Source organism: Poecilia reticulata, chromosome 11 (genome assembly GCF_904066995.2).
Source record: "Poecilia reticulata chromosome 11, P_reticulata-male-v2, whole genome shotgun sequence".
In the NCBI taxonomy this organism is placed as follows: domain Eukaryota; kingdom Metazoa; phylum Chordata; class Actinopteri; order Cyprinodontiformes; family Poeciliidae; genus Poecilia; species Poecilia reticulata.
The window spans coordinates 28941695-28956836 of NC_088840.1; the positions used below are offsets into that span (position 1 = coordinate 28941695).

Consider the following 15142-nt stretch of genomic DNA (forward strand, 5'->3'; position numbering starts at 1 on the left):
GCTCCCGGATCCAGGACCGATCACTGCTGCTCCCGGATCCAGGACCGATCACTGCTGCTCCCGGATCCAGAACCGATCACTGCTGCTCCCGGATCCAGGACCGATCACTGCTGCTCCCGGATCCAGGACCGATCACTGCTGCTCCCGGATCCAGAACTGGATCCAGGACCAATCACTGCTGCTCCCGGATCCAGGAAACAATCACTGCTGCTCCCGGATCCAGAACCGATCACTGCTGCTCCCGGATCCAGAACCGGATCCAGAACCAATCACTGCTGCTCCTGGATCCAGAACCAATCACTGCTGCTCCCGGATCCAGGACCAATCACTGCTGCTCCTGGATCCAGAGCTGGATCCAGGACCAATCACTGCTGCTCCCGGATCCAGAACCAATCACTGCTGCTCCCGGATCCAGGACCGATCACTGCTGCTCCCGGATCCAGAACCAATCACTGCTGCTCCCGGATCCAGGACCGATCACTGCTGCTCCCAGAGGAGCTTAAAATCCATCTCAGAACTCGGGTTTGACTCGGAACCACAGCAGCTGGAGCAGGAACAAATGTTGCTGATTTGGTCCTCAGTCAAACCGAGTTTAAAACAACCTAAAGGTGAAACTGAAATTTCAGATTCAAGAGGTTTTTTCCGTGTTAAACTTCTGGCCCTGTTTGGTGCCGATGACAAGACGTGTGGAATCAAATTTGGGTCGTCAGGCCACTGACAACTCAAATATGACCAGATGTTGCATTTATTCAGTTTTAAACTTTATGGCACCAATTTAGCTTCATACATTTTCTCTTTATCTCCATCTGGAGCTTTTCTGAATCCAGGTTTATAACTTATAGAATTAAACACAAATACATCGGATACACGTTTTAGAAGGAACAAAATCAGGCTGCGCAATGTATCGGAAAGCCCAATATGCATATTGTGCTGTCAGTTAGTCATGGAAGTAGTTGTAGGTTCTACACTTGTATTTTAATGGAGCATAAAGATGTTTTAGGTAACGAGGAGATGAAGACTTTAAAAACTAACATCGCCCAGAAACAACGGCTTGATGGAAATGTTCAGGGTTTATCAGCAAGGTATTTAAACTAGTGTGGAAATCGATTACAATTTTTAATTAAATTAAATAAGGATTTGTAATCGCAATTAATCAAAAACCATAGATTGAAAAACTAAGCAACATTTGCTAAATAAATGAGTAGACATATAAACTCAACAACAAAGATATTTATGGTTTATTTAATCTGTTCTATCCACTCAACTCTCCAGAGTTTCAGGAAGCCCTGATCCTTCATGGACCTTCAATGGCTTCCGACATTAGCATTAGCAACATGTTTAGCATTGAGATGCTATTTCAGGCTTCGCTGACAGGCTAACTACTTTTAGCATAACTTGAACACAGCAATTTTATTTCCCAGCGTCCAATCAAATCGTCTTAGAAGCAGAAATTAAACTCCAGTCGGCTGAGAGAAGCAGCTTCCATTGCTGTTTTTAGCGGCTGTACGTCACATTTATGGTCGCCCCAGAAACGCGTCCATACAAAGGTTCCGGCCCGGAACTTTTGTAATTATAAAAAAGCGATTAATTGTGTTACATAAATCGATGTAAACAATTAATCGGAATGCTAAATTAAAATGTTAAACCACCAGAGCTTTTCGATCAGTCCCACAGAACGGAATCATCCTCCGGTCAGCTGGCAGAACATCTTCCGCCTCTGTCCGTAACATTAAATGAAGTCGGGCTCTTCAGGGTGGAGCTTCCGCCCGGAACCGTTCCCCGCTCTGCGGTTTGCGTTGCGGAGGCCCTCCACAGCCCAGGATGTGCATCTTGGCCGTGACGCTCCTGAAGCAGCGGTTTATAGCGCCACGGACCGCCGCTGACGACAGGTAGAAGATAAACGGGTCCAGACAGGCGTTGAGGGTGCTGGACATCAGCGCCAGGTTCCGCCACTCCTGGCTGTCGCCGTGGACGAAGCCCACCACGTGGGAGGCGTTGTACGGCCCGAAGCAGATGGTGAACACCGCCAGCGTCCCGAAGGCCAGGCCGATGCACCGCAGCCGCCGCCGCCGGCTGATGTTGGGCAGGCGGGAGAGGATGAGGATGAAGTTGACGTAGCAGAAGCAGCTGATGACGAAGGGGACGCAGAAGAGCACGAGGAAGAGCTCCAGGCGCACGCGCAGCAGGATGCTGAGGTCGGCCTCTGAGAAGTTCAGGTAGCAGGTGGTGGGAGGGCTGGCGCTGCCGCCGTAGCTCCACTGGGAGTACGGCATGACGTAGACGATGCTGAGGTTGCATGACGTCACCAGCCAGAAGGTGAAGCAGGCCCAGACGGCGTAGCGCGGCCGGCGGCACACGGCGTACCTGAGCGGGAAGGCCACGCCCAGGTAGCGCTCCACGCTGACGGCGGTGAGCAGCAGCGTGCTGTTGTAGATGGTGACGTAGAAGATGAAGCCGGTGAGCGGGCACAGCGGGTAGGGCAGCAGCCACGTCAAGCCGTCGTAGGCCTCCTTCATTTTGAAGGGCAGGAAGGCCAGAAAGATCAGGTCCGAGATGGTGAGGTTGAGGAGGAGGACGTCGATGGGCGCCGCCTTGCGACACACCTTCCTGCAGAGGGTGATGAAGGACAGGATGTTGGCGGGAACCCCCATCAGGAAGGTGAGGATGTAGACGGAGAGCAGCAGTTGGTTGCACAACATGGCGGCCGCACGGCTCGGATTCGCGCTCAGAGACGATTCAACATGGCGGCCGATCGGATCTAGAAGCTGCAATAAAGACGACAAAAAATATACAGACATGATTATTTAGGATGGTGTTTTTTCAAAATAGGGTCCGCCAGGGGGCGCTGTGGGGGCCGCAGAGGAAAAAAATGAATCTCATATTCACGTTTTTTATCTTAAAATTTTCATCATAATCTTAGTTTTTGTTTTTTCAATATTTTGTTTAATGAAGAATTAGTTAAAATAACATTAGTTGAAAAATGATCTCAGCACGACACTATTGTTAAAATGAGTTATTGTGACAGGTTGTACAAAATGTTCAGTTTTCATAAAAACAAAGCAGAAGTTCAGGAGGCTTCCTGGTTCTCCTGCTTTCCATGGGTGGATAAATATTAATGTTTCATCTAGAAAAGGTCAAACTCTTCTCAAAATAAAACCCTCCATTGCTCTCTTCCAAACAGACTCAAATCTGTGCTGGACTTCAATTTTTCACAAGAAAGTTAAGAAAAACTGAAAGCCAAACATGAAGGAGAGATTTCTCTAGATGCTTCAACTCCTCGTCTTTTTCAGCTTCACTCCTTAAAACAGCAGAGCAGAATCACAACAAGGTGCTGCAGCTCAAGTCATGAAACAAGTAGAGATGCTCAGGATGTTTTTACCTGGATCAGGGTCCAAGAGCCAAACTCTCCATCCCTGCGTCCGACGTCTCCACCTTCAGGAGTCCGACTGTTTCATCGAAACTCAAGAAGCTGCTTAATATGCTTCAACTGCGGAAATTTAATAAACTTCAGGACGCAATTTGTTCTCTAAACATGGTCTCCCAGCAACCGAGGGGGAGGACAGGCGTGACGCAGTTCATCATAGGATGCGGTCGTGTGAAAGTCACTGGGAGATGGAGAGGAGGCAACTTTGGTGACCAGTAGGGGGCAAACTTCTCAGGTTACACCTGCAGCTGCAGTCAGTATTGGCTGGAAAACACTGTTTTTATAGCCAGTCCAGTTTGGGTGAACTGGCTATAATGACTGAACGGCAATATAAATGCATTAGCTGATGTTTTTTTTATTATTTTATACTTTTATTGCTTCAAAATATTTTGAAATCATTGGTGGAAACCGAGCAAATCTGGCCTAAATATAAAAAAACTAATTAAACTAAGCCAAACTGAAAAAGAAGGATTAGTTCAATTGATGGAAATTAAAATATTAAGCAAATTATGGGAATATTAGATAAACCAAATGAGCGTAACTAAGTATTTAGCTCCAAACTACATATTTAGCTTGCAAGCAAAATGTCCGAATTAAATATTTAGTTAGCATGCTAAATATTTAGCTAGAATTTAACAAGCTCAGAAACAAAGATAAACTAAGATTAACCAAGCCTAGAAAAACTAAGATAAAATGAACTAAGCTAAAAGAAAAGGCTAAATTACAAAGTTTAGCTCATTTACTTTACAAGGCTAAAGTAAATGAGCTAAGCTACAGTATAAGCTAAAGATAAAATATAAATTATACCTAGAAAAGTAAGAAAGCCAATTATGTTATAATCAACAAAATAAGCTAAATTCTGTCAGAATACAACAAATTAAATAACAATAAGCTGGTATAAACTAAGTTTAAAAAATAAACTAATGGAATGTTAAAGTAAACTAAAAGCTAATCAGACGATAAACATATTTAGGATGATCTTTGGATCAAAGTTAGTGAGACTAAAGCTCCACATAATAAGCAAAGCAATATGTAGGATAATTTAAGAAAGTATAGAAAACTAAAGTTAAACAAAGTCAACTTTGAAACAATGCTAAGCTATCGCACAGAAAATTACACTGATTTCAGATAAACTATGATTATCCAAGTTAAAATAACGTAATCCTAGAAAACTCAACTGAGGTCAAATAAAAATGAACTACAACACAGCAATCTTAGATCAAATGAGATAAACCAAGCTAAGATGAAATAACATGCTAATTAATGCTTAGCTACAGTAAGACGACATACGGCATCAGTTTTTATTTGGATCAAAAAGAAGACGACACAGAAGCTTTAATTTAATTCAGTTCATTTTTAATGCATCAGTTGTAAAAACAAACCATTAAGAGGCTGCACAGAAAACATCCAGTTCAAATAAAAACGCTTTTAAGAATCTTTCCTGTTTGCTCTTGGACTCCAACAACAGTCCAAACACAAACAAGGTTTCTGAGGAAAAACTTTATGTTTGACGATTGAGAAACATTTACTGATATATTAATGGGATTAATTGGTTTTAGACATTAAATTGTAGATAAATCTTTTACATTTGACTTAATGGTGTTTTATATAGATCAGTTATAAAAGAGAAATGAACATTTCAGTAACTGCTGGTTGGAGGACAAACGGATCGGTTTGCCTAATGATCAAATGACGCTGCTGCTTTTAAAAAAAGAGACTAATTCAACTTTAAATCCATACGTTCCTGAGGAATAATGGTTTGTTGCTCTCAGGAAATAAAAGAGTCATGGTAAAAACTGGTGAAATCATGACTCCTCACTCTGTCATGTTCACCAGTTTCTTTCATCCACTGAAACATTTGGTTGAAAGCTACAGGAAACATGATTGGGAACAATAAAGTTCCCAAATCTGCTGGTTCAGACATGGATATGAAAGATGGTGGATTTGTTTTGTTCGCCGTCGCATCCTTGACTTTCTCTCGTCACCTCGGCCTCCGTCCGCATCTTGGCAGATGTTATAGGTGGAACCTTGGTGTTTGCAAACCTGCTGGTGGGTTTTGCTCGATGTCGACTCCCATCGCTCCACCTGATGTGACTCTGCTGGCCACAGATTCTTCCCAGGATGCCCCTCGACACAACAGGTGAAAGCATCAGCATCACCACTGGCTCCAGGAAGACATTGCAGGAGCTCGTCAGTATTGCTGTTGTCCTCCATTTAACGCTTTCCTGCTGAACAAATCCTACGATGTGCGAGGAGTTGTAGGGGGCATAGCAGATCACAAACACGGCCAATGTGGACAGGGCCACTGCCAGGACTCTCCTCTTGCCCAAAGGAGGCAAATTTGAGCGCCACACCAGAGTGACGCAGCGCAGCGTGCAAAAGGAAGTCACAATCAGAGGCAAAATGAACAGGACGATGGCCATCTCCAAGCGAAGGGGAAGCAGGATCTTCAGCTGCGTTGCGTTGAAATTTTCGTAACAGGCAGAGACTTCATCCTGGACACCGATAAAATAAGCCCCGCCTTCAGCCATCAGGCTAAGCCCAAGGTGCACCAGCACCAATGCCCACAAGGCGACGCAGATGTAGCAGGACAGTCTGGCACGGCGGTATCTCTTGTAGATGATGGGGAAGGCGATGCTGAGGTATCGCCCAATCGTGACGGCGGTGATGAAGAGGCAGCTGACGTACAGAGAGGAGTAGAGGAAGAAGGTGTAAACTGGGCACAAGGGTGGTGGCAGCATCCAGTCCTTCAGCACCGTCTCTAGAACCTTTACGGGCATCCAGGCTACGAGTGCCAGGTTGGCCAGACACAAGTTAAGGGCGTAGACCACGTTGGGCGTGGCACCGTGTTTGCGAGCCTTACGGATGTACACGAAGAAGACGAGCAGGTTGGCAGGAAGTCCCAGCAGGAAGGTGAAGCTGTAAACTGAAAGAGCAACGCAGTCCAAGACCGTAAGATCCATCTCTTTAGACGAGTCTGCTGAAGAACCAAGGTTTCTCTTGGTTTACCATGACCGATCAAACAAGAGCATCTAAGCCAAGCAGACCACCTGGACGTCCGTCCTGGTGTCGTCTCTGCTCGCGTTCTGCTGGTCAGTGATGGAGGGCGAGCCGAGCTCTTCCTCCATGGTGCGCACTCATCTCTGACGCAGAAGTAAAAGCTCCACCGTCGGATGACAACAGCAACAAAGGAGGCGGTGGCCACCAAGTGGGCGCGTTGGGGGCGAGGTGCACACGACATGATGACAGATAAGGAGACGCAGCCACTCAGGCAGAAGTATGGCGCATTTACCCCACACCAGCCTGCCTTAATCACCCTCTCAGCAAAGGCCAACAGACAGGTAGCATCTGGGCCCTTAAGTGAAATGATTCAGAATAATCTGAGCGGTTAGGAAGCGCATGCTGTCAGAGTGGCCTGGAGGGCCGGGCAGTGAAGCAGTAAACGTGGCCTCGGTGATGGTCGATGACAGGAGGTTGGGCCCTTGGACAGGGAGACGTGTTTGTGGCGCAAAGTTGCTCTAACAGGTTTATGACGGAGAGAAAGTTCCTGTGACGGTCACGTTGGAAGCTTTTGGTAAAGAAAATGGAGCAGAAAATCTCTGAGGCCTTTTATTAGAGGGAACCTGAGATACCAGGAAATGTTTTTCCCTGAAATCAATCACAACAGGAGGTGTTTGCTAGAGAACCGGGCCTGACGGGACTCCAGACTAATAGTTGCTTTAATGCTGGTTGGGTTCAGCAGATTGGTTCTCGTTATTCTTCTAATGGTTTCAATCAATTGCAACAACTCCTGTTCCAATCTCTGAAGACATAATCTGAAGCCAATAGGTCAATTTAAGCTCCCAAACACAAGTAAAATGGTTTTTGGGGATAAAACAGAACAAACTTCCTTGCTTCACTGTTTTCAATGATCTTCAAACTATAGATGGACAACAATACGGACGCAGGTGAGATTTATGGGATTTATTGAGGTGATGACCATGTTTACCACATTATTTATCTGAAGCAGAGTCAAAGTTCACGTTCTTATCGCAGCCTTTATGCTTCCATCAGCGGCAGTCGAACACTATGACAAAGCCAAACAATCATTAAACGGAACGGTTGATAAGACGGAGAGCGAGCGGGCTCAACTCTGAATTTTAAATAAACATGCTGGTGGAGTAAATCTGAGAAAAACAAGGCAATTAAATCCCCTTTTGGAGAATATTTATAGGATAACCAAAAATGTCCAAAACCTCTAGTTTGTCACATGTTGATGCTTTTCCTTCCAATTGGCAATATCTTCCTGATCAATGCTTCTCCAGGCTTTTGAAAGGACTTTCAATGTTTTTCTTGGACTCAAAATGTTCTGAAATATGTTGTGGTATGCAAGCATGGTACAAAACATTAAATAAATGATATGAAAGCCCGGTCCATGTCCACCAACGACCTGAGACTTGCCAAATGTCCACCAACGACCTGAGACTTGCCAAAATGTTCAGGGTGGTTTTCTGGGTCTTGCAGGGAACTTTCACACAATTTCTAGGGAACATTTCTTAGTAGATTCAATGAAAAATCCTTCTTTGAAGCATCATCTCCAGAGGTTCCACATGTCAAACTGACCCCGTTTCTCCTGAAATCTACCCGTCTTCTGTTTCCTTCACATGATTGTTTCCACGCCCTGCCTCAAGGCGGCTCTCTACTCGGCTTCATGACCGTCTCTGACCCACCTGACGACCGCAGAGTCATCTGAGTATTTCTGTAAATGAGAGAAGTCGGACTTCTGCTGGACGTTTACATGTATAGAGGGGAAAGGGATGGAGTTCCTTTAGTTTATTGGTGATCCAGTTTGTCGATTGTTCTGGTGGTGATGGTGTTGTCCACACACAGATAATAACGTCAGTCACACACTCAGTCAAGACATTGATGCCGTTTCCAATCCAGTCTGCTGCCTCGTCCCTTTAGGCTTCTTCAGCTTCCTATAGCCACTGTGTTGCAGTCATTTTCTTTAGTCTCTGCACAAGTTATTTATAATCTGAGAACAGAAAAACCAGGTTGTGACCTGATTTTCCCAGAAAAGGTCTTCATTTTGAGATGTAAAACAAATCTCTGTTGGAAAATAACATGAACGGAGACGTACTGCCAAGAGGTCAGTGTCTGGACTGTGAGACGGTGTCACCCACCATCTGTTGTTGCTGCTAATCCACCTCCAGCTCCCGTGTGTAAGGCTGGCAGAGAGACGTCCGAGTCTGGGATGTAACCCTGCAGCCAGGCCTCAGTAAAACACACTACACTGCTTTTCCTATAGTCTGAGTCCTTGACGGGGCTTGAAGTTCATCCATCCTGTTAGCCAACAGTCTCAGGTCACCCACTGCGATGGACGGTAGAGACGGTTTGAACTTCTTCCTCCTCTCTCTCCTCTTTGCTCCTGTGCTGCATCCGTTTTCTGTCCTCAGTTGTGGGGATTATTTCAGCTTTTGCAATGTTAATCAGCAGCTCCCAGTTGTAAACCACCTTGTTGCCATGGTTACACGCATCAGAACTAATTAGCTAAGTATTATCTGTCATGATCGTGTTTCTGTGTGTTTATTTTTGGAGTTTTTTTGTGTTCAGTTTCCTTCCTGTGAGTCTCTGCGTCTCCCAGGTGTCTCGTTGCCTTGACTACCCCTGTGTGTATTTAGTCCCACCTGATGTCCGTGTTCTTCGTCGGGTCGTACGTCTTTGTTGGCGTCTACGTTGCTTGTCAGCAAGTGAGCTTCCCCTCAGTTGTGAAGTCCTGAGGTTGTTTGTTTCCGTGTTCAGTCCGTATGTCAGTTGCTACCGGTATTAGCTACGTGCTTGTTTGTTGCCGTGCTGCCTGAGCCAGGACTCTCTCCATCTTCTTCATTAAACTCTTCATCGTCTTCATCTGGGTCTCTGCGTTCATTCTCACTACTTCCAACCACCATTTATGACATTATCAAAATCTATCCAGGTGCACAGCATCCAAAACCAGAAGGATCCATTATCCAGAAAAAGAAGAAGCAATTTTCAAAGATGGAAAAATAAAAACTGAATGAAAGTGAGGCAGCTACTCCACCGTGCTGCCAACCGACCGGAGTGGAGGTGTCCGCTCACGGGGCCAGCAGCTGAAGGTTGCTCCTCCCGCTGGAGTTCACGAGCGGAACCAGTGGCACGGCGCTCCGGTCGGAGCCGGACTGGGACGTGATGCGGGTCCTGCACTGCATGCTGCGCTCTTCCAGAGACAGGGCTTCCTGCTTCCTGGAGAGATCCTGGCGCATGCGGCCGCGGTGGAGCGTCATCTTCTGCAGAGAGAGTCTGAGAGACAAGACTACGCTAACTCAGGTACCGAGGTCCAAAAGCCGCTCCTGTGATAATTATTGGTAAACTTGGAGAATTTGTGCTGCAACCCTCATCTACTGGACTCACTGAGCGTCTGACAGCTTCTGCTTCAGGGCCTGGATGGTGGCCTCCAGCTGCTGGACCTCGGCAACGAGGCCGTGCTGCACCTGCGAACAAACACCAGGGAAAGCTTAGAGGCTTCCCTGGGAGGGGCCAGCGAGCCGGGCTTCACGGACCTCGTCACGGCACAGATCCACGCCGGACCTGCGGGTCCTGGCCTCCAGCCGGGTGTGAGCCAGCTTCAGGGAGGCCGTCTTGGCCTGCAGGTCCGCGTCCAGCCCACGGATGTCGCCCTCCATGGCTGCCATTTCATCCTCGGTCTGAGCAGAAAGACGGGAGCACATCAGGAACATCTGGATGGTTAAAAACGTAACTTTCCTGTTTGCTTTCGTACGGTTTTGATTTGCCACTGCAGCTCATCTCTGGCCTGCTCCTCGTGGTGCTTCCGCTTACGGAGAGCGAACTCTGTGGCTCGGCGCTGAGCCTCCAACTCATTCTGGACCTGCAGTAAGCAAACAGAACCGTAAGTGACCAGAGCACAACCCGTTCTCCTCTGGGCAATGACAATAAAATAAAACTAAGTTCTAATCAGTGATTCATTGACGGCCATCTTGAATTTTTCCGTCGGTTTTGATCGTAAAAAGAAGGAAGTCAGGTTCTCGAATCTGCCTGGAAAACATTTAGCTGAAATATTCAATTATCTGCTGCAGCAGAGTGAATAATCTAAAGCTCTGCTTGGTCCGTCTGTCACATTAATACAGAATCATTCAAACCACAATCAGGGAAACGCTTTGTAAATCTGACCTAGTGCTCTCCACTCCGTCTAGAGCGCCCCCTGCTGTGTGTGAGGAGTAAGTTGCTGCACATCTCGCCCACCTGCGCTCTGCCGAGGCTCATGTTCTCCCTCATTTGCTGGGAAACGTGGACGGCCTCCTGGGCTCGCGCCTCGTTATACTGGCTGAACTGGGCCCACTGCTGGGGGCTGGAGGAACTGCAGCGAGGAGGACATTTCATCAGGTCAGCGTACAAAGGTCGAGTTCCCAGAGTTAAATGCATAAGCTGCACCAAAGTGCTGTACAAACGTCAATACGAACACGATTTCTGATAAAAGAACTGAAAACAATCAGAGATAGATTTAAATGCTGTAGAATAAAAATGAAGCACTTGAGCAGAGCTAATGTAAGAAGGCAGATTGTTCCATAAATTGGGAGCCGAAGCAGAAAAGGCACAAATCTGATGTAACGTCGATGTAACGTGTCTTTACAGTAAGAAGTGGAGCGAAGCCAATTAAAGTTCTAAGAACCAGCAGTAAAACTCTGACATGAATTCAGCAGGGTGCCGGTCAAACCTGCTTTACGTCAACATAACACATTTAAATTGGCCCAGAAGTTATTGCAATAAATTATAATGTTGTTGTTTTGGGCCCATTTTCAGGTGATGTATAGTAATAATGGCCTAATAATGCAAGGACACATTTTACAGATCAATAAACTTCTGAAGAAAATGTAACTCTGGAACTGGAAGACATTTTTAAATATCCAAAATAAACGACAAAATAAATGAATTATGAAGTCTGTGGAAACAAAACTGTTCTAGAAAAAGGTTGAGAGCAAAACGCCAAGCTGGAGAAAGTTTTTCTCTTTTAGAAAGAAAAACAACAAATCATGCAGATCAGTTTGGGGTTTATTGCTTTCTGCGACAGGCTTAGTGCTCTCGTTTCGTCTCAATGGTCTAAGCCAGGGGTCCCCAAGCTGCGGCCCGCGGGCCGGATCCGGTCCACCTCCACATTTGTTCCGGCCCCCTGAACAATACCAGAGCATTCAGATTTTTTTTCATTTACCGTATTTTCCGGTTTATATATATACAACCATCTTTAGCAGGAAGTGTGTCCTGTAAACTGTGGGTGTTTTGTTTTGCATGGCGCATTGCTGCCATCTGTTGGACTTTTAGGGAACTGCTTGACTTTTATGTTATTTAATCAGTTTGGTTGTTTGCTAGCGGTAGAGCAGATGAACACATGTTTGTTATGAACGCCACATTCCAGGTCGAGTTCTTCGAAGCCTGTAAGTAGCAGCTTATACTTCAAAACCAGCCTTTATGTTACTTTCCCTCAATGAAATATACACTAGTCAGTCCCAGTGACCGTTTCACTAACGGTTTTTGCCCATGTGCTTTCTGGGTAAAAATCAATCGAGAAACAAACCGACTCCGGCCCCCAACCAGAGAAGGTAAAAGTTATGTGGCCCTCACAGGAAAAAGTTTGGGGACCCCTGCTCTAAACCTTTTATATGAAGAGTTTCAGGAATCCAGCCAAGTGGCAGTAAAAGCATCAACAACTGGCTCAAACGGTCGCCAACGACGACGCCACGCTGTTCTACAACTGAAATGGAGATCAGGGACCAAGAGCCGCTTCAGGACTAGCACGGTTCACCCTGACGGTATCCGGGTCGGGTTCGTCTTCAGGGAGATGCTCGGTGACTTTATTGTGAGGGACAGGCAGGACGTGTCGATGTCCAGAGCTTCCATCTTGTTCTGGAGGTCAGAGGTCAGCTGGTGTCGGACCTCCTGCAGGACGCTGTGCGGCAGAGCGAAGAGCGTCAGTCGGAGGCAGGAGTCGGGTCGGCGTGGCGCCGGACCCTCGGCAGGACTCACCCCAGCTGCTCGAAGGCCTGGTCGACGCTGCGCTGCAGACGCTGCTGCACGCCTTCGATCAGCTCCGCCTCCTGCTTCAGCTGCGCCTCCACCGGGTCGCCGACCAGCTCGTAACCGCGCCGACCCTCCCTCAGCGTCAGGCACTCGTTGGCGACCTCCAGGGGGACGGAGGTGGCGGCCAGGGCCAGCTCGCTCCGCTCTTTGGACTGGAACGGCACAGAAACGCAGAATGATGAGAAACATGTGGGGACAAAACCTGAGAAACGTTTCTGATCCATCACCAGAGTCAGAGCCTCCATCTCCTCGTCCATCTTCTGGGCACAGATTTCCAGGACGTCTCTCCAGCGGGAAACATCCCAGATCCGATCGCTGAGCCTGCGGGACGTGTCGCCCTCATCCCACACCGTCTGCACACGCAGAGGAAAAACGGTTCAGTCGTTTACTGCAGGAGAAGCTCCACGATTCAACAGACACATGGAGGAGAATCCAGCCAGGTAGCTGAAACTCTGCCCCCTGCAGGCCGACAGGAGGAACCGCAGCTCTGACGTCAGTCACTGTCTGTGGCTCTGAGCTCAAATTACACAATTCAAACTCATCAGCAATAATTGGGCTGATTCAACCTGTCGTAAGAGGAAAAGATGGAAGTTAATTAGCCAAAATCATATTTTTTCAATGTTAATTTACATTAGTTTCAAATGAAATACTTGATTAACAAGCTAAATATTTAAGTCTGGTTTAAATATTTAGCTCAAAATTAAATTTTAGTTTTCTAGCTAGATGCTAAATATTTAGTTAAACAATCAGCAAGTTACATATTTAATAGGTATATATTTTATTTAACAACTAAAAATTTAGCTTGGAGATAAATATTTAGCATGCTAACTAAATACAGCATGTAGCTTGAAATTGACATTTATAAACGAGTAACATGGTGAAAAGATGTCTGAAAAATGAGCTCCCATATTTTATAGGCTATGTAGTCATGAGAAGCACAATGTGAGTTTGATGCATTACTAATATAAGGCATGACTGGGTTTTGTCTGCATCTTTACAAACTAGACCCCATAAAACGGATCCAAATAAAAAACACAAAAATAAATTAACCATTAAGCTAAAGCTCCCCAAGCTGTTCTCGGCAGTCCGGACCCTGAACGTGAGCCTGGACGCCCCACCTTGCAGTGGGTCTCGTTGCGCAGCGTCCGGCCCTCCTGCCGGACCTCGTGGGAAACGCGTCGCTCGTGTTGCGCGGTGGCGGCCAGCTGCTGGTTGTTGCTGAGCCACTCTGAGACGCTGTGCCGCAGGCTGGGCTTCGATGAAACAGCAGACATCCTGCTGCAGCGGCGTGCCGACTCCAGGCCTGGAGAAACCCTGAAATATCGGCATCCTGAAACACTCTGCATGTGGAGCCTTACATACTGAAGTCCGTTAGTCTGTCTGCTCCTTCTCTTGACAATGTGCCTATTTCTGAGCAAGCTCTGCACTGGTGGAAACCTGATCCGACTTTTCAGAAAGTTTTGGTCTCCATGTTGTTTTTATTCTCCTGTTTTTCAGACCTAAAGCCCTTGAACTGCCTTTTCGCTGAGACGTGCTACTGGGACCTGACCAAGATGGCGGTTCTCCGAACCTTTAGTCCGGAGAACCGCCATCTTAGTCAGGTTTTGTTTGATTGATGACCAATATTGGTAAAATGTGAATCTGATATGAGTAATAGATGACCTTTCAGCCATCACTCCAGACTCTGAGATAATAACTATGCATATGAACTGATAGCAGAGCCGTTACCAGATTCAACAGAGTATGTTTGACTTGAACAAAACAAAAATGTTTATTGGATTAGGTTCGTTTTTATCAAGTTTAAAATTAACTATTTTTTTTACAGTAACTTGTCAATATAAACTCCAACCATAAACCAAAACTGATTTCTGATGTCCAATCGTTGGTACTGTACATGGAATAAAAAATTATCTTAAATATTTCACATAATAAATAAGTTGTCAACTTCACAAAGTCAATTGTACCATCAGAACTTTACCTGTCCGAGTCCAAACTGTCCCCGGAGTCCTACAGCAACACAGAACCTCCCTGATTCGGTCCTAAACTGGACCCAAAAGGCTCGTTTTCTGGGTTTTAACTCACCTCCGTTCCAGAAGGTTCTGACCCGAGGGCGGCGCGTTCGGGTCCGGCGTTTCTATAGCAACGGCCACAGGAGCGGGAGCCGTCTCCAGGCAACGAACCGACACAGAGACGTCATGACGCCGCGTAAATCATTTAAAGCCGTTTATCAGACCAAAACCGAGCGACTGCTGAAGAATGAGAGTCATGTTCGGTCAATTTGGGTTTTATGGACCTTTCAGAACATTAACTAATGGAGAGGCGCCGACATTTTAGCTCCATAACACGGTTAAGCTAACCCGTAGATAGCTATGCTATGTTAGACATCCGGTCTAACCAACAGGTGTTCAATGTCTGGCCCTCGGGCCGTTTGCGGGCCTGGGGAGGATTTTGTTTGGCCAGATTTGGGAAATGCTAACTATTGACATTGTGTTTAGATCCACCATTAACTGATAAGTTTCCTACATATATCACAATGATGGACTGGAAGTCAGCAAGTGATTAAACACTACATTCTTAAAATTCAAGATTCAGTTTAATCTTTGATTGCATCTTTCTGCATTTTTGAGTTGG

General features: G+C 46.2%; 3 protein-coding genes across 6 annotated transcripts; all 3 read right to left on the bottom strand.

The window, feature by feature from the left end:
• Positions 1-1210: 1210 nt before the first annotated feature.
• On the bottom strand, positions 1211-9587 carry LOC103473029 (free fatty acid receptor 3-like). Its single transcript, XM_008422947.2, has 2 exons — positions 9499-9587; positions 1211-2765 (listed from the first exon to the last, which is right to left on the bottom strand). Exon 2 carries the CDS (start codon positions 2697-2699, stop codon positions 1749-1751), a length of 951 nt encoding a protein of 316 aa, XP_008421169.1. The 5' UTR covers positions 2700-2765; positions 9499-9587; the 3' UTR covers positions 1211-1748.
• Positions 4759-7240, bottom strand: LOC103473028 (free fatty acid receptor 3). The gene has a single exon (XM_008422946.3). The coding sequence runs from the start codon at positions 6385-6387 to the stop codon at positions 5341-5343; it is 1047 nt and encodes a 348-aa protein (XP_008421168.1). The 5' UTR covers positions 6388-7240; the 3' UTR covers positions 4759-5340.
• On the bottom strand, positions 7373-14992 carry tekt2 (tektin 2 (testicular)). Of its 4 annotated transcripts, none has more exons than XM_017307442.2 (10): positions 14594-14992; positions 13630-13825; positions 12739-12864; positions 12458-12663; positions 12237-12380; positions 10682-10796; positions 10200-10307; positions 9982-10125; positions 9833-9912; positions 7373-9721 (listed from the first exon to the last, which is right to left on the bottom strand). In XM_017307442.2, the coding sequence occupies exons 2-10, from the start codon at positions 13783-13785 to the stop codon at positions 9517-9519; spliced, it is 1284 nt and encodes a 427-aa protein (XP_017162931.2). In that variant the 5' UTR covers positions 13786-13825; positions 14594-14992; the 3' UTR covers positions 7373-9516. The 4 variants fall into 4 exon arrangements, with proteins under 4 accessions (XP_017162931.2, XP_081468228.1, XP_008421165.2 ...); XM_081612102.1 differs by having other exon boundaries at positions 13630-13814; positions 14490-14992; XM_008422943.3 differs by having other exon boundaries at positions 14490-14992.
• Between the last annotated feature and the right edge of the window lie 150 nt (positions 14993-15142).